Source organism: Lithobates pipiens, unplaced genomic scaffold, assembly GCF_037356315.1.
Source record: "Lithobates pipiens isolate NorthernLeopardFrog02 unplaced genomic scaffold, aLitPip1_a1.2 Scaffold_13, whole genome shotgun sequence".
In the NCBI taxonomy this organism is placed as follows: Eukaryota; Metazoa; Chordata; class Amphibia; order Anura; family Ranidae; genus Lithobates; species Lithobates pipiens.
The window spans coordinates 223974796-223999197 of record NW_027507718.1 but is presented as its reverse complement, the minus strand read 5'-3'; the positions used below and the strand labels follow the sequence as shown (position 1 = coordinate 223999197).

General features: G+C 40.1%; 1 protein-coding gene across 1 annotated transcript in view; it reads left to right on the top strand.

The window, feature by feature from the left end:
• LOC143974655 (fibrillin-2-like) overlaps positions 1 to 24402 on the top strand; it is a 214387-nt gene that overhangs the window by 171829 nt on the left and 18156 nt on the right. Inside the window, exons 29-50 of the mRNA XM_077476264.1 lie at positions 4896 to 5018; positions 7090 to 7215; positions 7367 to 7492; positions 9016 to 9138; positions 10532 to 10654; positions 10905 to 11030; positions 11233 to 11355; positions 12156 to 12278; positions 12371 to 12532; positions 12674 to 12742; positions 15306 to 15431; positions 15634 to 15759; positions 17749 to 17898; positions 18650 to 18721; positions 18811 to 18936; positions 19107 to 19232; positions 21453 to 21578; positions 21674 to 21790; positions 21911 to 22039; positions 22292 to 22411; positions 22665 to 22790; positions 23757 to 23909. Of these exons, the coding sequence (XP_077332390.1) occupies positions 4896 to 5018; positions 7090 to 7215; positions 7367 to 7492; positions 9016 to 9138; positions 10532 to 10654; positions 10905 to 11030; positions 11233 to 11355; positions 12156 to 12278; positions 12371 to 12532; positions 12674 to 12742; positions 15306 to 15431; positions 15634 to 15759; positions 17749 to 17898; positions 18650 to 18721; positions 18811 to 18936; positions 19107 to 19232; positions 21453 to 21578; positions 21674 to 21790; positions 21911 to 22039; positions 22292 to 22411; positions 22665 to 22790; positions 23757 to 23909 (2721 nt within the window). The remainder of the gene's footprint in view (positions 1 to 4895; positions 5019 to 7089; positions 7216 to 7366; positions 7493 to 9015; positions 9139 to 10531; positions 10655 to 10904; positions 11031 to 11232; positions 11356 to 12155; positions 12279 to 12370; positions 12533 to 12673; positions 12743 to 15305; positions 15432 to 15633; positions 15760 to 17748; positions 17899 to 18649; positions 18722 to 18810; positions 18937 to 19106; positions 19233 to 21452; positions 21579 to 21673; positions 21791 to 21910; positions 22040 to 22291; positions 22412 to 22664; positions 22791 to 23756; positions 23910 to 24402) is intronic.

The following is a 24402-nucleotide window of genomic DNA, read 5'->3' as shown; positions in this document are numbered from 1 at the left end:
TAAAGTAATGTATTAATCAGCTCCGGGGGTCTTCTTCCGACTTCTCCGCTCTGTTCGGCCTCTTCTCCTGGTGTCCGGCCTCTTCTCCCGCTCTCCGGCATCATCTTCCGCTCTCCAGCGTCTTCTCCCGGGCTCCTCCGCTATCTTCTTGCAGCTCTTTTACTAGAGGAGGAGCCCGGTCTCCTCCGTCCTTCTTCCCTCTTCTCTCTTCTCTCTTCTTTCTTCTTCCAATGTTGACACTGCGCTCTCTTCTGCTGTAATGGCTTGTGCGACGCGCGCGGCGACTTATATAGGTATGGGGCGTGGTCACCGGTTGATGTCACACAGTGACCCCGTCCCTTATGACGTCACAGTCCCAGCATGCCCCGGGGCTTGACATCATAGGGGTGGGGTCACCGCGTGACATCACCTGTGACCACGCCCCACACCTATATAAGTCTCTGTGCATGTCGCAAACTGCATTTCAGCGGGAGAGAGCATCATGTCAACATCGGAAGAAGAGGGAAGAAGGACGGAGGAGACTAGGCTCCTCCGCTAGTAAAAGAGCTGCAAGAAGATAGCGGAGGAGCCCGGGAGAAGACGCCAGAGAGCGGGAGAAGAGGCCGGACACTGGGAGAAGAGGCTGAACAGAGCGGAGAAGTCGGAAGAAGACCCCTGGAGCTGATTAATAAATGACTTTAAAAACCTGTGTTGTGGTTTTTGTTATTGACACTTTTTTCCCCAGGTGAATGGGTAGGGGTACGATGCATCCCTTACTCATTCACATAGGGTGGGGGGCTGAGATCTGGGGGCCCCCTTATTAAAGGGGGCTCCCGGATTCCAATAAGCCCCCCGCCCGCAGACCCCGACAACCAACAGGCAGGGTTGTCGGGAAGAGGCCCTTGCCCTCATCAACATGGGGACAAGGTGCTTTGGGGTGGGAGACCGCAGGGCGCCCCCCCTTCCCCAAAGCACCCACCCCCCATGTTGAGGACATGTGGCCTGGTATGGTTCAGGAGGGGGGGCGCTCACTCGTCCCCACCCCCCTTCCTGACCAGGCAGGCTGCGGGCTCGGATACGGGTCTGGTATGGATTTTGGGGGGACCCCACGCCGTTTTTTCGGCATAGGGGGTTCCCCTTAAAATCCATACCAGACCTAAGGCCTGGTATGCTCCCGGAGGGGAAACCCATGCCGGTTTTTTATTTAAAATTTGGTGTGAAGTTCCCCCTTGACAGCTGATTATTCTGTGAGGGAGGCAACATTGTCGCTTCAATATAGATGGAGATCCGACTTGGAGGCGACTTCCGTTGAAATCAATGGGTACAAGTCTCCTAGAAGTCGGATTGAAGTAGTACAGGAACCTTTTCTGAAGTCAGAGCGACTTCAGTAGTGTGCATTAAGATGGCTCTCATTCACTTACATTGATTTTTACATGTAGCGCGACTGGAGGTGACTAGGGGCGACTTAGGGTGACTCGAAGTCGGATCCAAAGTTGCCCCTGTGTAAATGGAGTCTAAAGGGTGTTTAGTACAGTTGCTTTGCAAGTACTCCACAGTAAAAGCCATTGTTTCATATCTTGTACAGAAAAGATCTAGTAAACTAGAAACATCTGTATGCAAGTTTCAGCTCTGTATTTGGCAGTATGCAATATACAGTCTTGAAGGAAGGGGTGAGGATGCTAGGATTCTGGGCCCTGAAGGAACCTGGGGCTGGGGCCAGATGGTGTCTTTAATTCAAAATATAATGCCAAACGCCGAATGAGAGTATTGCGTCTAAACAACAGTCACAGGCCCAGGCTAATATGTTGTGTTTCTGCATCATGATTAGATGCAGACCCAGTTGGATTATGCAGTTGCATTATACTGTATGTGCACAATAGCAGCAGTACACTGCACCTTAGTAGCAACAATTGCATAAGGTATAGTGACAATTTCATAAGGTATAGTAGCATATGCTTGGTTACAGTGCCAGCAGCCTACCAGCTAATACTAAAGCTGAGAAAAGCATTTTTCCAGCAGAGCTGCATTGTGACAGACAGTGTGTGGCAGTCACAACATTGGTCAATTATTTGTATTTTATTAAAGTCTTGAAGCAATTCTAAAGTGGCCAAAAATGTTTGCCTACCCACAGAGGCCATGCTGCCTCAGAGTGCTCCTTGCAATGTATCCATAATTTTGCATGACTCAAAAATCTCCACCTTCACAGATGGCAGATGCCGTAATGCTTGCCTGTTGAAGAATAAAGTTGCTGGGGTGTCTGTTCCTTTAAATCGGACTCCCTCAAGCTTTTTTACCACCTGAGAAACCATTGAAAAGATTTTCACTTCTCAGGAAACTCTTGATAGGATTAGTCTATTGAGGGGTCATTAAGAAAATACCCTTTAGGCTGGGTTCACACCGGAGCGATGTGGGAACGCCGCGAATTCGCAGCGTTTTCCCGCATCGCATGCCTCCCGCCGGCAGTTCACACTGCCCTATGCGGACTGCTGGGAGTGTCAGTGAAATGTTAATGACACCCCCAGATCAGTCCGCATATCGCAGTGCGATCTGCAAACTCGGACAGGAATCGGATCGCATGGTGTGAACACCCATGCGATCCGATTCTGCTGCGGACCAAAAAAAGGGTCCCGTGCAAGTTTGCGGCGGGTGCGATGCGAATTCAGCCATACTATCTGTATGGCTGAACTCGCATCGCACAGAGATCGGATGTGATTCGCACTGCATTGCGGTGCGAATCACATCCGGGTCTCCCAGCCGCAGCAGTGTGAACCCAGCCTTACATTGGTTAGTGTGGTTAGAATGCCACCCTTACAGACAGCTTTAGAGATCATTTTCACCATGCTGCTAACAAGTGGTAATGGACCTGGATCAATGAAGGTAAAATTAGATAGAAGGTTAATTATTCACAATTAATGGAACCCCAAGCAACCTCTGGAGAACCCTTGGATTCCAGAGAACCATGGCTAAGAATGGCTGCTTTAAATAGTTATGTTAGACATGAAAGTGAATATTCTGTGAATCTCTCTAGCTATTATGGTTTAAACCTGGTGTCATTTATTACTTATGCCTGGAATGAATTGGTTACATAAGAGCTGTATAGTAATTATTTATTTAATAATTCTAATATATGGAGCATCCTGATATATACTTTATGGGTGATTATAAGTACATCTTACCTGAAGTGGGATATTATACAGCAAAAATTATATATTTTTCTAATGTATGATAGACCGGTTTTACTGTAAAAGTGTAACTAAAGGCAAAATATTTTTGTTTTGTTTTGGACAGAGTGGAGAGAGATTTGAGCACCTGTAATTTTTTGTTGTTTGTGGCCCTGTTAGGGAGATTCACCCTCTCTATTTATCCTATTTGCTATTATCATTGAAAAAGAAAGTAAAATAAAATCCCAAATTTTGGGTTGACACAACACTAACAGAGGAGACATCTTCCAATGGGAACATTCGTACTGGTGACCCTGGTGACACACCGGGATTCCCCCACTTTGGAGGCATCGCCTCTCACTTCCTGTTTCGGGTTATAGCCCTCTCTTAACTGGCCATACATGGAGCGAATTTCTTTCCTGCAGCCTCAGGTTGCAGGAAAGAAATTGGCTCCATACCCCCATCAACACAGTGTGAATGCGGGAATCCCTCCGGTCAGGTCATTGTCTTCTCACAGCAGGGGGCAGTGGAGAGCGAGGTAAGCCATCGACGCCGGGAGAAGTCAGTGATTATTGCTAGTGGCTATAGTAGTCGCTAGCGATAATCGCAAGTAAAACCCGGCATGCTAGTTGTACCCAAGTTGATAGATTGATCAACTTGGTACATTCAGCCTGGCCATACACGGTTCGAATCTCGGCCGGGACCTGCTGACCCGGCCGAAGATTCGAATCGTGTATGGCCTTACTCTCATCCAAAATGCCTTTAGTTACACTTACATTTATTATCTGGAATGTTACTCTGTATGTAAATTATGTAAACCTGTTTCATTTTCTACTTAGGCCTCTTTTTTGCACACTGTGTTTGGCTTTATGCATTTTAAGACTTGAATAAGAATAATTAAGAATTTGATTTCCTTATTCCTTTTTTCTTTTTGCTTTGTTTTGCATTGAGTCCCTAGAGATCTATTTTTCTTACTTATTTTGAATATTACTTTCTAATGAATCCCTATGCGAGACATGGCACTTTTATAATAAATGCACATTAAGCCCAGATTCACACTGAGCTGCAAGAATGAAGCTGTGCGAGTTCAGCTGAATCGTCAGTCCTGATTTCGGTCGCAATTTCACAGACATCTGTGTGGGTTTCTGCACAGATGTCAATGGAAATCACACCCCGAAATCACAAAAAGTAGTACAGAAACTACTTTTTGAAATCGATGCAGTGCTGCAAATGCAGCATCACACCGATTAGGAAGGTGCCATTGCCAGCAATTGCCGCCAATTTGACATGTGATTTGACATGTCAAATCGCACCAATGTGAACCAGGGCTCAATCGTGTTTTCTAAATAGGGACTTTTATGGTAACACTCTTTGTAATATTTTTTTATTCAGGGATTCTTCTTTTTCTTTTAGAATTATAATACTTCTTATTAGTTTTATTGTTTTTTTATTCAGGATTTTTTTTAATTATTATCTTATAGGAATTTTTATTTGGGAGGGGGAAATGGAAAAAAGGGCCAAAGTATTAACAGTCTTGTTTTTTTTTTTATTAAATACAATTTTTTTAGAAAGAGTTTCCAGGAATTTTGTGCAGCAATTAAAAGTTTATTCTTAAGGAAAGCTATCTCTTTTGTCATAGTTATATTGAGATTTGATTACACTGAGGTTCAGGTACCAAATAATTAAGCAGCTAAATAGATGATGTTATTTACAGCACGTTTGTGTACTAAAACAAATTTACCTCTTTTATTTCAGACATCGATGAGTGTTCAATCATGAATGGAGGATGTGACACTCAATGTACCAATTCAGAGGGCAGCTATGAGTGCAGCTGTAGTGAGGGATATGCACTGATGCCAGACACGAGATCCTGTGCAGGTAAAACATTGCACATTTATATTCCTTTATTCTTTTCTTCTTTTCCAATGTTATCTTTTTCTTTGCTTTTTCTATAAAATCTTTATTTTACAAAAAATATTTAATATTGATTATACCCATGATACTGGTGTCACAGAGCATTAATGGTTTTCTAAAGAGAGAACAATTGAGACTGTTTGCTTTTAGTCTGCTCTCACTAGTACACACTAGTATTTTTTTTTTTTCGTTCAACCCATTAGGGCTGAACGAAAAAAAACTGACAGCTCAGGAGGAGCCGCTGTACTAACTATGCAAAGTCAATACAGCGATCTCCCATGCTGTGCTGTTTTGTTCTGACAGGGGGGTGGCACCCCCGCCAAAACACTCCAGTCAGTGCTGATTGAAAACCAGTACACACGGACCAAATGTCAGCCAATTTCGATTGAACCTGCCAATGCTTTCCAGCATTAGGCCCATATGTACTAGCCTTAAAGTGGTAATAAACTCTGTTACACCACTTGTACCTACAGGTAAGCCTATAATAGGGCTTACCTGTAGGTCCTGTGACTATCTCCTAATCTTTCACTGTTTAGGAGATATTCAGCACGCAAGCAGCTGATGATGTCACCGTTGCATGCTCTCTGAAGGTCCAGTATACAGTACTGGACCTTTAGAGTCGGTGCCGTAAATGGCTTCATGTAGCCAGAGGCCACGAAACCCAGATGGAAGCCCTCTCAGTGGTGACAGCATAACGAGGGAGGGCTTCGTTTTGAGGTAAGTCTCCCATCATGTGCTAGTATGAGATGCAATCTAGCACATTATGACATTTCCTTGCAGGGGATTTTTTTTTCCCTCAACTGCGGTTTATTACCATTTTAAGTCTTTACAGAGGTGTACAGAGCAGAGAGAGAGGAGAAGTCACTGCTTTGACTAACTACACTGCTTTTTTAATTCAAGACATAGAACACTGTGAAAAAAGTTTTTAAGAAAAATTAACATATGTGATAAATATATGAAAAGGAATCTGGAGCTCTAACAGCTGACAGGAAACAAGAAAATAGTAGATAAACAAACAGATAGATAGGTATGTAATAGTAGTACTCAATATTTTATATTTACTATGGGTAAAAAAATAATAACGTATTTAAAAAGCTTTATTTTTTTTACATTTCCATAAAGAAAATAACTTTACAATTCCTTTTACTATATTCAAGTGAAAGGACTACTTTTTCATATACTGTAGTTCAGTGGTTTTCAGCAGCTGGTTCCTACAACCTCTATAGATTTTTCAATTGACTAATACCACAGAAACTATTTTCTCATAGCAATGAGCGGGGATTAAAAACCCTTAAAGCCCTTTCACACTGTGCCGCCTAGGGCGTCAGTGGTAAAGCGTCATTTTAGCGGCGCTATTCAGCCGCTAGTGGGGCAGTTTTAACCGCCCGCTAGCAGCCAAAAGGGGGTTAAAACCGCTCACAAAGTGCTGCCGCAGCGGCGTTTTGCCAGCGGTATATCAGCGCTGCCCCCATTGATTTCAATGGGTAGGAGCTCCAAAGAAGGTGCTGGCAGGACTTTTTCTGATGACCTGCCAGCGCACCACTCCAGTGTGAAAGCCAGTGAATGGAGCAGCTGTTTAGGGCGGTTTCCAGGCAATATTTTTAATGCTATAGCACCTGCAAAACGCCCCATTGTGAAAGGGGACTTACTGTCAGTATATTAATATTATTCAGACATACAAACTAGAAACATTCTTAAAGCTGAATGATCCTTATAGCAATGCTAGCTACCATCAAGGCTGTACTTATCAGTGGGATATCTGAAATGTTTCTGAAAATAATTTTGTAGATAGAGATATTTGTATTTTTTTAATATATCTTTTTATATTCTGACAAGTAGTCATTGAACACATTTTTCTAAGTCAATAATTCAGTAACTTATCTGCAAACTATTGGACTGATTTGAATTTGTACGGAAAACGTATTTGCTGCCAATTATAACTGCTGTATATAAATGTCCTTATATTTCTTTGATGCCCTATCTTTGTTAGGAAGTTTGTTTTAATCAGTGTGCTTATATGCATTTTTTTTTTTAGATATTGATGAATGTGAGGACAACCCAGATATCTGTGATGGAGGGCAGTGTACCAATATCCCTGGAGAGTATCGCTGCTTGTGCTTTGATGGCTTCATGGCTTCCCTAGACATGAAGACGTGTATAGGTAAGAACATATTCACATTTGTCTACAGCGGCTTTTTGCTTTCTGCCTCTGTATGGTTTAATGGCTCTGTAGAATAGCTGAAGTTCGGAAGCTTTATTTGTTTGTAGATCTTCGTATCAATCAGCCTTACCATTTTATGTCTTCTCTATAGATGTTAATGAGTGTGACCTGAACCCCAACATCTGCCTGCATGGAGAGTGTGAGAACACTAAAGGTTCTTTCATCTGTCACTGTCAGCTGGGTTACTTTGTGAAGAAGGGAACCACGGGATGCACAGGTAAAAGGCAATTCTGCATCTGTATTGTTTAAAAATTCAAAATGTGTATGCATATTTTATGTATACAAGCTTGATGTGTAAAAAGGCTTTTATATTCGGTTTGTCATTTTAATTTATTTGAACATCATAACTTTCCTAGCAAATTTAGATATAAAGGCTTAACTTGAAACATTCTAACATTTTAAAGAGATCCTGTCAAACAGACCATATATTTCAACAACAATCTTCCCATAAAAGGATATGTGCCTGTGATGTATTTTAAGCATGTTATTTGCCTGTTATGGTCTTCCTTATGTAGACCTCCAAAATTCCTACTTAGAGTTATGAAGGGAGCTTGGGCAATCACATACAGTAATTACACTCCCAGAAGAAGAGAGGGCTATGGTGAGCCAGGAGGGAGGGGACTATGTTTGGGAACTGACATTTAAAGTAGAACTATAGGCAAAACTTGTTTTTATAATTTTGGGTAAGAGAGGGTTATAACCCCTGTCAGGTTTTTTTTTCCATCTTTGTCCTATTGGAGATATTTCTTGTTTTACTTGCTGCAAGTAAGCATTTAAAATACCTGTAGTGTAGTAACAATTGTTGTACTCAATGCTGAAGTTTAGGTATGGCAATTTTTAAATATTTACATGTTTTAGCTTGGACTAATGTACTTGTGGACACCCTCTGAAAGTTGGAAATCACTTCAGTGGACACTGCTACTATAGTAACCATCACTAGCTTCCAAATCTCATACTAAGAGGCTTCTTTGCTGCATACATTCAGTATGAGTATGAGAAAATACAAAGCGTTCCTAAATGGCGAAATCTTGTGTTCGACAGGAGGTCGCCATTCAGGATTGCTTTGTATCTTTTCATTGAACGCAAAGTGTTCGCTGGTTGGACAAGGTGGAGATGCAAAGAGGTAATGTCACAATCTTCACTTCATCCAATAAGAGAAAACTTTGCATTCAGTGAGACAATTCAAAGTATTCTCTGAACGGTACCTGTGCCTAGCGGGTGATCTCCTGTGTGTAGTAGCGATGTCTACTACAGTAATTTCCAGCTTCCACGTTGATCCCACAGATATGACACATTGCACACTTACATTGGTCCAAGATGAAGCTGTAAAAATTGTAGCCACAGTATAATTATAATATATATTATTTCAAAAAAATACTATGCACCAATGCCTCTATGCCCTGGAATATGTGTATGAATTTTATTTTTCCAATTTTTTTTTCAATTTTTGAACACACCATCGCTGAGTAGGGTTATTGAGTTAACCCGCTCCCCACCAAAAGTACAAAAAAAAAAGGTAAGGGCCTGTGAACTTCCCTTGCTTTTCTTTAAAAAAAAAATAAAAATTTAGCCAACAGGTGGTAGTAAGCAAAACATATGCACACACATAATTAGTAGGGAAAGCTTGTATATTGTATGATGGAGAACTTGCATATATGCATTATCAAGAAGTTTCGATACTGGATTTAAACTGGTAAAATATACAACTGCTTAAATGTTTTTTATTTACTTTTTCTTTAGATGTCGATGAATGTGAAATAGGAGCACACAACTGTGATGTACACGCATCTTGCGTCAATGTACCTGGAAGCTTTAAATGCAAATGTCGAACAGGTTGGGTTGGAGATGGCCTTAAATGTGTTGGTAGGTGAAATTTCAAATATGTTAATTGTATGTTTTAAAATACAAAACTTAACACAAAGCACATGTATAATTGAAACTGTATTGTTAAAGGGGTATCACCTTGACCCATTTACAGTAGATTCATGCCAGCCTGGTCTGATGCAGTATTTTAAATGCATGTGCTTTAATGCACATTGTGGCACACGTTAAGTATTGAATTCAGGAAGTCCATTTAAAGCCTGCCTAATGCACCACAACAAACCCAAATTTGTTCATGCAACATTTTCGACAACACACCACAAAGTACTTTAGAGCTTTGCAATGTGCTGAGTTGCACTGGAATGACAGTGCGCTTAAAAAGCAGTTCAAAATGAATAGCACATCATGGCAACAATGGGTGCTAACATGCATTGTTGTAACATATGTGTTACTGCACCACAATGTTGTGATCAGGCTGTTAATTCAAGAAAAGTAGATTACATGTGATAAGCAAAGAAGCTAAATACAGCATCTTAGTGCAGATGACCGTAGTTAGCTACTCTGCAAAACATGCAGGTTTGGATTTTTTTACTTTTTTGTTCTATATTATGTATTGGGAAGGTATAAATATTATAAATTACACCTGTTAACACTGCTGTGAACTAAGAAAGGTGTAAGTTTATAACATTTGTTCATCACTATTTATTTTGCAGAAATATCAGTATTCAGATTTAGGTTGTTTTACACTTTTCCATGTGTATGCTGCATGCATAGTGATGCACATGTGTAGATGTGGGTGAGCCCTTAGGGATTCCCTTTGTCTTTCACACTAAGCTGCAGCTCATCAATATGATGTGAAGAATTAATGATAAGACAGGTTTAAAGATGTCTAATCATTACTACCCTCCTCCCATATTTCCAAGATAATAAAGCACCAGTGGTGTCTCCTCCCTGTTAACCACAGCTAAATAAGCACCGAAACTGGTGGGGAAAATTTATTTCAGAATTTAACTCTCCCTGCACAGTTGACAGTTATCAAAGGTCTATTAAATTCCCTGAGGTTTAAGAGAACATATTCTTTTTTTTAATTATATGTATAAATCTTACTTATTATCTTTACATTTGTGGCCATTGAGAAGAATACCCCCTGACAGATAGCTAAAAAGATAATGGGTCTCATTGGAAACTTATTTGAGAGGCAGTAATTGCTCATTGCTCAAGGAACCCCTAACGACTTCTGGAGGAACCCTAGGGTTCTATGAAACCCTGGTTGGAAAATGTTGGCTTAGAGCATCACAGCTGGCTGTAAACAGTGAATGATAACTATCCATATGCAATATTTTATATTTAATTTAATTAAAAGATACAAAATATATGTTTAAACCTGGTAATACTTATTATAAAATAAAATAACTATCAATTTTGTGCTTTTTAGATCTTAATGAATGCACCACAGAGGACCATAACTGTAACATAAATGCCAACTGCGTGAACACTCCTGGCTCATACAGATGCACATGCAATGAAGGTTTCAATGGAGATGGCTTTACTTGCTCAGGTACAGAAGACCTGTTTGTATATAATATTTAATTTGTCCATTTAGTATTGGTAAGTCACAGCTGTAAAATGAGGAACTGATTCCATACTGAATAGTGCTAATTAAGCACTTACTCCTTTAAAGACAATCCATATTGTTTTATATTATTTAAATCAAAGTGATTACTCTAATTGTAATAGCTTGCTCACTTGTAATCTAAATTCATTTTTTTCATGTCACCCTCTGATGATAATCATGCTGTCAATTACAGATGTTGATGAGTGTGCGGACAATGTAAACCTGTGTGATAACGGTCACTGCTTAAATGCGCCCGGAGGTTACCGCTGCGAGTGTGAAATGGGATTTACTCCTACTGAGGACAGCAAGGCTTGTCAAGGTTTGTGGGACATTTAAATACCTAAATACTAACATTCCTATCAAAAGTAAAAGACACAAGACTGATAAACATTTTATTCTAGCATTTTTTAGGAAAGTAAGCTTTGAAGTGGATAACAAGCTGACTTATTTATTTTGGTACATTTTATGTATTTATTTTGTATCGGTTTATTGATTTGGCTCTCTGCTAAATGTACTTTTAGATATTGATGAGTGCACGTTTCAGAACATTTGTGTCTTTGGGACATGCCAGAATCTGCCAGGAATGTTCCGATGTGTCTGTGATGATGGTTATGAGCTTGACAGAAGTGGAGGAAACTGTACAGGTAAGATATTCTCCTATATTATAAATGTTAGTATTTTATTATAACCCTCAATTAGAAAAAAAAAGCAACACTGAAATTTATGTTAAGTGTGCATTTAGTAAAACAATTTATTTGTCTGATATTAGCAGTATATAGTAAATAACAAACTGTGGTGTAAAAGGCCTTTGTCCATCAAATACAGCATGTCACAACGTCTTGTAGTTTTGGTTCTAAAGAGGAAACAAATCCCTTATTCTTATCTTTTAAATTTCCTGTGCCAGCTTAACGGGATATTCTCTGTTTGACAATGCTGCGTGTCACAACATGAACACCTCAATAACTTTTTGAATATGCAGTCCAAGTGTTTTGGGTGTGTTCGGTGGGTGTTTTGGATAAATGGCAATTGCCCTTTTTGTGGCATATGTGTACAGGCTTGAGCAAAATGAACAATGCTTAAAAATAACACTGGCTTGACAAGTGATTAGCATGTCCAGTTCAATCGTCATTATCCAGTAATTTCTTCCATTAGATCCTTGTTTGTTTTCTGTTAGTTGCTGTCATTAGGGAAAACACACTTTCAGAACACCTTTTACAAAGTGAAACTGTGCCACCCATTATGACTTTGCTTAGTCAGTGGCTGGGTAGATGTTAAAAGTCATTTTACGCTAAGAACATTTATACATAATACACCAAAAGTTATATAAAACCATGAAAGTGTTTGTAATGAAAATCATTAGTAAGCAAAGATGGACGTGGAGCAGCTGCTAGAGTATTAAAAAAAACATACTTTACAATTTATAACCTATGTTTCTAATTTCTAGATGTTAATGAATGTGCTGACCCAGTGAACTGTATCAATGGCTTGTGTGTGAACACTCCAGGAAGCTACTTGTGCAACTGCCCACAGGACTTTGAATTAAATCCCACTGGAGTTGGTTGTGTTGGTAAGTGAACCCTCTCTGTGATCAAAAAAGTTTATCTGTTGTTGTATATGCCTTGTAAATTACTGACGAATGTCCTTTCCCCCAATGCACAGATACTCGTGTTGGAAACTGCTATTTGGAAACCCTGACAAGGGGAGATGCTAGCCTAGCTTGTAGTGCTGAGATTGGAGTTGGCGTTACCCGAGCATCCTGCTGTTGCTCCTTGGGACGTGCCTGGGGTAACCCTTGTGAAAGTTGCCCTCTTGCCAACTCTAGTAAGTTAAGGCTTATTTTAGGATATATATTTTAATATAGGGTAACCTATTTTTTTTTATTTTAGTTCACTATTTTGTTTGTTGTTTCTAAACCATAAAATAAGGTAAATAGCTAATATACTTATATTCATTGTGTTTCAGCTGAATATAAAACACTCTGCCCAGGAGGAGAGGGATTCAGGCCAAATCCTATAACAGTTATTTTAGAAGGTAAGTCTACATTTTGTGTTCTGGGGGGGGGGGTTGCTCAAGTGTAGTGCTTCCCAATGAGTAAACTGCAGCCCGCAAATAGTGTTTAGGGATTGATGGTCTTCTTTTATTCACAGACGTAAGTAATAGTTAAAATGGAAGTAAACCCTTCCAAACAACTTTGACCTACAGGTAAGCCTAGATTAAGGCTTACCTGTAGGTCCAAGTAATATCTCCTAAACCTATATGGTTTAGGAGATATTTGCCCGAAAATGGCCACCGCTGTCTACGGCGCATGCGCCGTAGACAGCGGCGCGCAGGCGCACTAAATGCGGCAAGTCCAAGAATGGATTTGCCTAATTTGTCGACTCCCGTGCGCATGCGCGGGAGTGACGTCATCGCGGCTCCGCCGAATGGCAGCGTCGGAGCTCCGAGACGCGACTCCCGTGCGCATGCGCGGGAGTGACGTCATCGCGGCTTCTCCGCTGTCATTCGTCGGAGCTGCGAGAGACGCCACAACCAAGATGGATGCGGCGGACTACAGGTGACAGCGGCGACTTCGCTGGCTCCTGTGTCAGGTAAGTGACACATAATGAGCTACTATGCGATGCATAGTAGTCCATTATGCTTTACCTTTGCAGGGAAAAAAAGAGGAAGTAAACCCATCAGGGTTTACTTCCTCTTTAAAAAACAATTGCCCTTGCAGGGCTTTCCACCATTCCAACACAAGAAAATGTATTTAAGTTTCAAGTCTAGGCCTTTTCCCTTGTTAATCAGACCAACTCACAGCACTGCTATGCTCCATTGGAACCATTGCACATAGCTCTCTCTACGTTCTCAGCTTTCTTGCTATCTTTCTCTCTACATTCTCAGCTTTCTTGCACCTTCTTGCTGCACTGGCCAATGTCCTGACATTGGCAAATAATCTCCTATTTGCTGTATGGATCCCTGAACTACTACCCTTGTTTATAACAACTGTGCACACCTACACACAAAGTCTGCTGGTCTCCAGAATGACCTGCACACAGGATTAGAGGCTTCATCCCTCCCAAGACTCTTTGAAGTCTTTGAGCTGCAGTGCCCAATTCGGAAATTACAAAACCCCGGGAAAACTGAAAAACATTTTTTCCACTCAATCAATATTCCAAGCCCTCAATCTGCATCCTTGAAAACCCTGTGTAATATTTACCTCTTTTAACATAGTGGCAAGGCCTAGCAATGTCACAGGGACTAAATAAATGGGACCCTTAATTCTGATTAACATCAAACCTTACCTTGGGAAAACTGCCTTCTTCAATAATCTGTAAATTTCAGTTGTCTTCCACAACCTGTGATCTCATCCCAGCTGATGCCTGTTCAAGGGTATAGAGCAGTGATGGCAAACCTTGGCACCCCAGATGTTTTGGAACTACATTACCCATGATGCTCCACTACACTGCAGTGTGCATGAGCATCATGGGAAATGTAGTTCCAAAACATCTGGGGTGCCAAGGTTCGCCATCACTGGTATAGAGTATAGCTTTTCATTTAAGGCTACTAATATTCACTGTTTTTTTTTTTTTACCTGTAGCACTTTTAAAATCACTGGAAATAATTACAAATCATTTATCTCTTTCACAAATTTCCATTTATATTAATCCAGATATCTATTAACTATTCATTTGTAAACACAATGTATACTTCCTAATGACCCTATCTAGTTTTTGTTATATGCACACTCCTGCTATACACATATGGGCTATATTCCCATATGTGTATATATGGGCTCTACTGGTATTATATACTGGTTCTGCTTCTAGAAACAAGTTAGTCCTTTATTAAATTCAAAAGGCTTGTATGCAGCAAAACAGGCACCCATATCAAGAAAAGAAATGGAGCTTCCTGGCACACTCTTAACATCCCTTATTTTCTTTGTGCTTCCTGCTCATCAGTCCCCTCCTCCCTTGTGGGTTTGGTCACACATGGAGGTTCATTTATTAAAACCGGAGAGTGCAAAATCCGGTGCAACTGTGCAAAGAAACCAATTTAGCTTCCAGTTAAAAGTTTAACTGAACAAGCTGGTTAGAAGGTGATTGGCTACCATGCATAGCTGCACTAGAGTTTGCACTCTCCAGTTTTAGTAAATCAACCCCATAGTGTGGTGACTGCCACTTAGTCACCATCAGGGCACAACGATAAATACTTTTTTGCTGTATTTTTTAAAGGGCCAAGTATCTGCCACACAAAAAGAGGGGACACATATCTGCTACCAAAAACACTTTCCTTTTGGCCAGTACAGTGGTTTCCTTACCCTTATGTAGAGAAGTGTTGTAAATAAATATACTCCACAGGTAATACTAAATGGTTGCCCATAGACAAAAATCCAATATTTGGTCAGTGTTCACTGTGAACCTCCTTGTGTATTGCCAGCATGACCATTTAGGTATCCGGAGAATACCCATTTGTTTTTCATTTGCACATACTGCCACAAATCTCTTTCCTTCAGTAGGATGTTACAGCAGGGGCTGACACGTGCAATGGATCCACTATTTTAGTGGACATCATTTTATTTTTAATCAATTTATGTATGATTTCATCCATATAGATATTGATGAATGCCAGGAACTTCCTGGCCTGTGTCAGGGTGGCAACTGTGTAAACACTTTTGGAAGTTTCCAGTGCGAGTGTCCACTTGGCTACTACCTGAATGAGGAAACCCGCATCTGTGAAGGTATTAAACTTACTTCATGCATCTTAATAGCTAATTATAACTTGGTGATGAAATACATTTTCATGTAGACAATCTTAAAAAAAAAAAAAAAAAAAAAAAAGTAACATGATGGAAGTAGTAATATATTGTTTTATATTATTTTTACTGCCTTTTGTACAGTCTTTATCCATTATTGCAACTGAAATATACAAACTTTTTCTAGACATTGATGAGTGCTCTGCTCACATTGGAATCTGTGGACCGGGTACTTGTTATAACACACTTGGGAACTATACCTGTGTTTGCCCTCCAGAGTATATGCAAGTCAACGGAGGAAACAATTGCATGGGTATGTATTATTAATGATATCTGAGATCTATGCATTACATTTGTCTGTTTAGCTTCTGTGTTGTTATTAGAATCCTTATTTGATGTGTTCACATTTGCCAAAGTATATCACATATGTAATAGGTTACAACGCAACATACTCCATAACAACATATAAACCCAAGCCTAACTCTACTATTTTGAACACTTCACAATTTATTATATATATTTTAAAATGGAATCATCACTGAACTTGGCATGCGTGTTTGTACTCTGGATTTTGTCCGACAGACATGTGTACACACGATTGAAAAGTCTGACAACACACATTTGTTGGCAGAAAATTTGAGAGCATGCTAGCCAACATTTCTTGGCGGAAAGTCTGACAACAAATGTCCGATGGAGCATACACACGGTTAGACTTACCGCCAACAAGCTCACATCCAACATTTCCCTCGGAAAATCCAATCATGTGTATGTGGCATAACACTCTAAAGATGACCTCTCTCTGTCAGATTTTGCTCAGATTTGATCTATGAGATTAGTAAAACATATTAAAAATTGTAAAATGCAAAAACCTTTCTGATTGAATATACAATCTATGTATTGTTTTGCTAGAGGAGTTCATGATACTTAAAGAGGAACTGAATTCTGGAAGCTGATCCTAAAAAAGGCAGTCAGAGGACAAATGACTAGTCAGTAGTATTGCCTGTGGTTTACCTGCAGCTGATCTTGCTCCATTAATGACTAAAACCTAGTCCAACCCAGTGGGCTGAACGAAATAAAAACTTGAGTGCTCAGGAGGAGAGCATGTGCTAACAATCCAATGTTATACAGCAGTCTCCCCTGCTGAGCTATTGTGTTCTGACAGGGGGACAGCCCCCCGCCGGAATACACCAGTCAGGGCTGAGTGCACTGATTGGATGCCAATCGGCAGACATTTTTCGGCCATGTCCTTTCAACAGAAGCCGAACTTTCAGCTGACTTCTGTCGGACTGGCTGCTGTACATACCGGCCATATGTCGATCAGTTTCCTTTGAACTGGCTGATACTGTCTGATATTTGGACGATGTGTACGGCCCATTACTGTACCTTGTCCTGGACTGTGCAGTGACCATTTTTGCAGAAGCAGGGCTTTGCTTCCCTGTGTCAGAGAACAGTGAACAGTACAACACTGAAATCACCAAATATCAGTAAAAATCTGCTAAGAGTAGCAGTCAGAGAGAGCAGTTCTTAACATCCCATGTTACACAACTGTGAGGTGGCAGGCACAGACATGCCTAGGTATCCTCACATACCAGGGAGTGCACTGCTTTTTTTTAAGGAGAGATTCCAGACAAAGGTAAATCTTTCAGGCCACTTTTTAGGCATAGCTAACATTTCTAGATGTTCCCTATAGCATATCAAATATTCACTTTTTAAGGTAAGTTAAAATATACTATAACTATAAGACCCCTTTCACACTGTGTTGCTTTACAGATGCTATAGTGCTAAAAATAGCACCGGCAAAGCGCCTCTTCTGTCACTCCAATGTAAAAGTCTGAGTGCTTTCACATTGGAGTGGTGAGCTGGCAGGATGTCAAAAAAAGTCCTGCTAGCAGCTTCATTGAGGCGCTTTAGGAGTGGTGTATACACCTCTCCTAAAGCATCCCTGGCCATTAAAATCAATCGGCAGCGCCGCCGAAGTGCTGAAAAAGCACCTCTGCGGCATTGCTTTGCTGGCGCTTTTAACCCTTTATCAGCTGCTAGCAGGGGTTAAAGGCGCCCCACTAGCTCAAAATTGCAAAGTTTTACCACCAACGCCTGAGAGTGTGAGTGCCCTAAGTAGACTGTAATGTGTGCAGCCAACTTTATGTACTAATTTCTTATATGCTTGTAAAATAACAATTATGTGACCCATATTTCTTGGTTATATCTAAGACACCAGTATATGATGTTGTACAGTAGTGATATAAAAAAGCAAGAATGCCAGTGCTATTAACCCACTGCTGATCTAACCCTTGCATCACAGATATGAGGAAAAGCGTCTGTTATCGCAACTACAATGATACATGCGAGAATGAACTGTCTACAAACATGACAAAGAAAATGTGCTGCTGTTCCTACAACATTGGAAAAGCCTGGAATAAACCTTGTGAGCCATGTCCCGTGCCAGCCAGTGGTAAGTCCTATATCATCATTACACTTATCCTAAAGGTTCTTAAAAAAAATTATAGCAAGTTAAATATTACACTTAACTTATAAGACATTATATAACCCAGAAGGTTATGGTGAAGAGGAACTAAAGGAAACAAAAAACACTCCCATGAAGCAGTGCATAGCATAGTAGAACCTTCTTAGAACAGAAAATATTTTCTTATCCAATCACATATCCTAAAATATTGGATTAGTCCTCATGTCAGAATAGCGGTTGGAGCATTCCTTTTCACCCTATTGGCTAACTGAACATCCAAAACCACAAATACATCTTAATATTATAGAGCTATTTTTTTTAACTGAATACCTTTCAAATCTATCGGCCACCATCAGTGCAGTATATGGAAAATATAACTTGTGAAATCAAAGATCGAACATACTCATGGGCATTAGATGATCCAAAAGATTCTACCTGGATTGGAAGACTATTAATAAGTCTCTGGGTATCTTGGGACAACCCTACACGAAATATCATTGCCCATGCTGGATTTTTCCTGCCAACTACTAGTATTTAGAGGTAACAAGTAAGCATGGTGCTATGACTGTTTTCACAATGCACGTGTGTTCATGAATCAACTGAAAAGATCTAGATTGTACCTCAGTACTACCTTGCATGCAGGATGAAACCTCAGTTTGATGCTTTTAAACCATTTTATGTGATACTGTTTTCTTGCCCCTCCTCATATTCATCAACTTTGTATTTTTCTTCCATTTAGCTGAATACCAAGTTCTCTGTGGAAACCAAGCACCTGGTTTTATTATTGATATCCGAACTGGTAAACCTATGGGTAAGACAGTTGTATTTCTTGAAATTATGTTTCTGATAGTGATTTTGTGGTAGACTAGGAACTGATCTATAAATATTTCTCATGTTCAGATATCGATGAGTGCAGTGAAATCCCAGCAATTTGCACCAATGGTGTTTGCATCAACCAGATTGGAAGCTTCCGCTGTGAATGTCCAATGGGATTCAGCTACAACAACATTCTTCTTATCTGTGAAGGTTTGTTAGGAACTTCTCAATTTTCTCTTGGAAACTGTAAACTACTGTAGAATAATGCACAACATTATTCTGCATGCTTACGTCAATATCATAAGGCTTTCGAAAAATGTTTTTATTGAGTGGAAATGGGCCAGATATGGTATTGATGAGTATTGTGCTTCTGTTTGCAGACATTGATGAGTGCAGCAGTGGAGAGAACCTGTGCCAGATGAATGCAGATTGCATTAACATCCCAGGCTCATACCGCTGTGAATGTTCAAGTGGATACAAGCTCTCACCTAGTGGAGCTTGTGTTGGTAAGTCTTAAACCCTGTACAACTTGATAAAAAAATAATGCTCTTTAGCAAGAGACATGCATTCCACATCAACAATTATGCTACCAAAATTAGTGCGTGCTGGAAATTACTTCCAGCATTGTTCTGGTTTCTTCTTGCTGGAGGCTGCCATTTTGCTGAGCCCCTGAGTAGCAGTAAATTGTTAGGCTGTCAGCAGATCTACGTATTCATTTTCAGCACAGATATAGACTGAGCATGTGCAGAGCGGGGTGAGACCATGTATTACTGGATTTTAACCACTTCAGTACCCGCTCATTGTCATATGACATCCGCAGATGGGATCTCCCATCCTGGGCGGGGGTCATATTACGTCCATGGCCGTGATATCTGCCGGGCACTCCCAATCGTTCGTGACAGAGCAGGGACATGGATCTGTGTGTCAGGACAGAGGGGACAGATCGTATGTTCCCAGTATGTTGGAACACCGATCAGTCTCCTCCCCTAGTCAGTCCCATCCCCCCACAGTTAGTATCACTCCCTAGGTAACACATTTGACCCGTTGATCGTCTTCTCATGTTAACTCCTTGCCTGCCAGTAACATTTATACAGTAATCAGTGCTTATTTATAGCACTGATTGCTGTATAAATGTCAATGGTCCCAAAATATTGTCAAAAGTGTCCGATCTGTCTGCCGCAATGTCACAGTCACGATAAAAATTGCAGATCATCTCCATTACTAGTTAAAAAATAATAAACATGCCTTAAATCTATCCCCCTATTTTGTAGACGCTATAACTTTTGCGCAAACCAATCAATATAGGCTTATTGCAAAAAAATTTTTACCAAAAATATGTAGAATACATATCAGCCTAAACTGAGGAAAAAAAATAGTTTTTTTGTTTAATTGTGATATTTATTATAGCAAAAAGTAAAAAATATTGTGTTTTTTTTCAAACTTGTCGCTCTTTATTTGTTTATAGCGCAAAAAAAAAATGCAGAGGCGATCAAATACCACCAAAAGAAAGCTTTATTTGTGGGGTAAAAAAAAAGGGCACGGTGTTGCATGACCGTGCAATTGTCTTTAATTGCGTATCGGTGTAGTCCGACACACCACTACACCGATCTTGGTAAAGAGCCTCTGACAGAGGCTCTTTACCACATGATCAGCCGAGCCCATCATGGCTGATCACAATGTCAACAGGAAAAGCCGTTGATCGGCTTTTCCTCACTCGCATCTGACAGATGCGAGTAGAGGAGAGCCGATCGGCAGCTCTCCTGACAGGGGGGGTCTGCGCTGATTGTTTATCAGTGCAACCCCCCCTCGGATGCCCACACTAGACCACCTGGAAAGCCGCCAGGACCACCAGGGAAGGGGGCAACCTGTGGATGGCCAGGTATGCACCCCATGGCCATCCACATGTGCAAATTATGCCCAATCACAACAACAACAAAAACACAAATGGGCGCTAACTGGTACTATTATATAACATGTGATGTCCAGCAATGCCACCCATCAGTGTCATCAGTGCCACCAATCAGTGTCATCGGTGCCACCCATCAGTGCCACCTATCAGTGCCCATCCGTACCACCGATCAGTGCCACCCATAAGTACTCATCAGTGCCGCCTACGAGTGCCCAACAGTGACGCCTATGAGTGCCCATCAGTGCCACCTATGAGTGCCCATCAGTGCCGCATACCAGTGCCACTTATCAGTGCACGTCAGTGCCACCTCATCAGTACCACCTTATTGGTGACACCTCATTGGTGCCCATCAGTGCAGCCATATGAGTGCCCGTTATTGAAGAAAACATACTTATTTACAAAAAATGTTAACAGAAACAAAGAAAAACATTTTTTTATTTGGTGTGCAGAAAATACAAACTGCAGAGGTGATTAAATACCACCAAAAGAAATCTCCATTTGTGGGAACAAAATGATAAAACATTTGTTTGGGTACAGTGTAGCATAACTGTGCAATTGTCATTCAAATTGCGACAGCGCTGAAAGCTAAAAATTGGTCTGGGCAGGAAGGTTTCTAAGTGCCCTGTATTGAAGTGGTTAAACAGCATAGACACTTATTTTCAAATGTTTTACATAGCTATACCAGCAAAAGGGGCCAGCTTGAAACGATCTAGCAGGACTTAATTTTCTCACTAAAGTGCCACTTTAATATATCTTTGTGTGGTCACAGTGCCAGCTTGACAAACTAAGTCTTCATCGTATGCTGTTTTTCATTTAGGCCGAAATGAATGTAATGAGATCCCAAATGTGTGCAGCCATGGAACATGTAAGGATACACCTGGAAGCTATATTTGCCACTGTCACAATGGATTTAAAGCAAGTGGCGACCAAACCATGTGCATGGGTGAGTGATCACGCTAAAAACAATTCTTCTGCAGTTCAGCAATTGTTTCTTAAAAAGAGGCAGAATTTAAAGTTTTCTTTGTGATTATATTGTAGATATTGATGAGTGTGATCGCCAGCCTTGTGGCAATGGTACTTGCAAGAACACCGTGGGCTCTTATAACTGCCTCTGCTTCCCCGGCTTCGAACTGACTCACAACAATGACTGCATGGGTATGTTTTCAGTGTTTGCTCTGCTCCTGTGCTCTTTGGAACTTACTTATTTCTTAAATCTTACAAGTAGGAGACTGCTTTGAAATGATTGTGCTCATTTCTTATTGACTCATCACACAGACATAGATGAATGCTCTTCCCTTGTGGGACAAGTATGCAGAAATGGACAGTGCATCAACAACATTGGCTCCTTCCAGTGTCTGTGTCAAGAAGGCTATGAAATCACCCCAGATGGGAAAAATTGTATTGGTAAGTACTATCATTCATATATGTATCTATTGAACCTCACAGATCACTGTTGGGTTTGATCATTGCAACAAGCCTAATTATGTAAAGCCACATTTTACAAACTTTACACATTTTAATGATCCAATCAGAAACATTAATAAAAGTAATGATTACCCAGTTACTATAGTCATGCTAATAATACATCCCAGAAATTGTATGGTTTTAAAGATTTTGAAGAAGTGTTTGAGTATTTTCTGTTTTAATTTTTTTCAGATATTAACGAGTGTGTTAGTTTACCTGGGACCTGCGCTCCAGGCACATGTCAAAATCTGGAAGGATCCTTCCGTTGTATCTGCCCTCCAGGTTATGCGGTACAGAATGACAACTGCATTGGTGAGCAATGGTACTAATGTACTGTATATCTGTGTGGTGCATAGGATTGAGAAGGGTCTGAAGTAGAATCAATAATGCCATTAGACGCATAAGGCTAAAGATTATCCTGTAGCTAGTTACTAAGTCAGATTAAAGCAGTTTTATGTCTACAGCCCCAACACTGTAAAGATGTCCACTAGTTCTAAACAATTTTGCCTTGAGGAACATTATTTTCTTTCAGATACTGATAAAAATTATTATTTCTTCTTTTCAGATATTGATGAATGTGATGAGGAGCCCAACATCTGTCTCTTTGGAACCTGTAGTAACACCCCTGGCAGCTTCCAGTGCATTTGTCCTCCAGGATTTATCTTGTCTGATAATGGGCGTCGTTGCTTTGGTGAGAACAAAACCATAATCGTACATACCCACAGGAGTATATTTCTTAACCAATGACATGACTTGCTATATCACTTCAGGTGGTTGATTTACTAAAATTTCATCAGCTGAGTGGTAGCCAATTAGCTTCTAACTTTAGCCTTTTCAATAAATCTTTGACAAAAAAACCTGGAAGCTGATTGTTTTTTTATGCAGAACTACACCAGATTTTGCACCCTCCAATTTTAGTTAATCAACCCCTAGAGGTTCAGTATTAGCAATAAGTGTAACAATAGCTATACCAGAACTGATATAGCAGTTAATATCAGCTGCTGTATTGCAGTAGTGTGATAATAGTGTGAGATTGTGTAACATATAACTATAAATTAAAGGATGAGTTCACTTTTTAGAAAAAAATATATAAATGCCGGTTAAAAAAAAATAAAAAATTTTTTGGAGCCTGTAAAGCATTGCACTAGTGATCAGCTGATCGCTGGAGCCATGCAGGTTTTCAGCAGATCTGTCAGTGTATCTGTGTGCAGATACAATTAAACTCTACAACGCTGTGGTAGGTCATTGAAAACCACAAGCCGACAGCCGCAAAGTCTGCTGGACCTTATAGTTTTCCTTTTACAGGACACTGTGAATGAGTGACATGGCCGGGCAGGCAGGCCACGTTTTTTTTTTAAACTGTGAAAGCTAGCTGAACCGGCCAAGATTAGAGCTGTCTATGGCCGGTCTGATACAGTAACTACTAGAATATTTTTTTTACCTAAATTCAAAGACTAATTACCATGGTGTCTATAATAATATATTAATATTTAGTTTAAAAGGAATACATAACTGTATATGAATAATGCATGTCACATTTTACACGTGTCCTATATAAATTATGTAATTTTATTTGAAACAGACCATATATGTGCAGGAATTGATTAAAATAAAGTATAGGTTATTACACTGTGTCATTTTTTTTTTTTTTTAACAGATACTCGTCAGAGTTTCTGCTTCACGCAGTTTGATAATGGAAAGTGCTCAGTGCCTAAAGCCTTCAACACTACAAAATCAAAGTGCTGCTGTAGCACAATGGCTGGTGAGGGCTGGGGAGATCCTTGTGAGCTCTGTCCTCAGGAAGGAACTGGTAAGAACTGATCAGACATTATAAAAACACAAACAATGCAAAACTTTCCTAGATGAAGATAAAAATCTTGTTTAATGATTTTATAACATATGCTGTAAGTAATAAAATGATTTAGAGATTATGTGAAATAAAACTTTTTTTATGAACATTATAAGACTGCAAAGAGAGGCTAAATTCCCAAAGAAATTGATATAATAATTTACATGAAATTTTACTTCAGTTATCCAATTATGTGAAAAGAAAACCTCTGTACCATCTGCAATGATTGGATAATTGAAGTGCATTCTCACATTATTTACTGTGTAAACATTTTCAATATCTTTAATAAATCAGCTTCATTATGTCATCATCAATCTATAAAGAAGCAAAAGTTGGGTTGAGAAGAATCTTTAAAAGGGCAGTAACCCCCCCCCATACCCCCCCCCCCCCCCTTAAAAAAAAGGGTGATTTTCAATTGGTTACTGTAGTTGATTGCACTAGGGATAAGCACTTT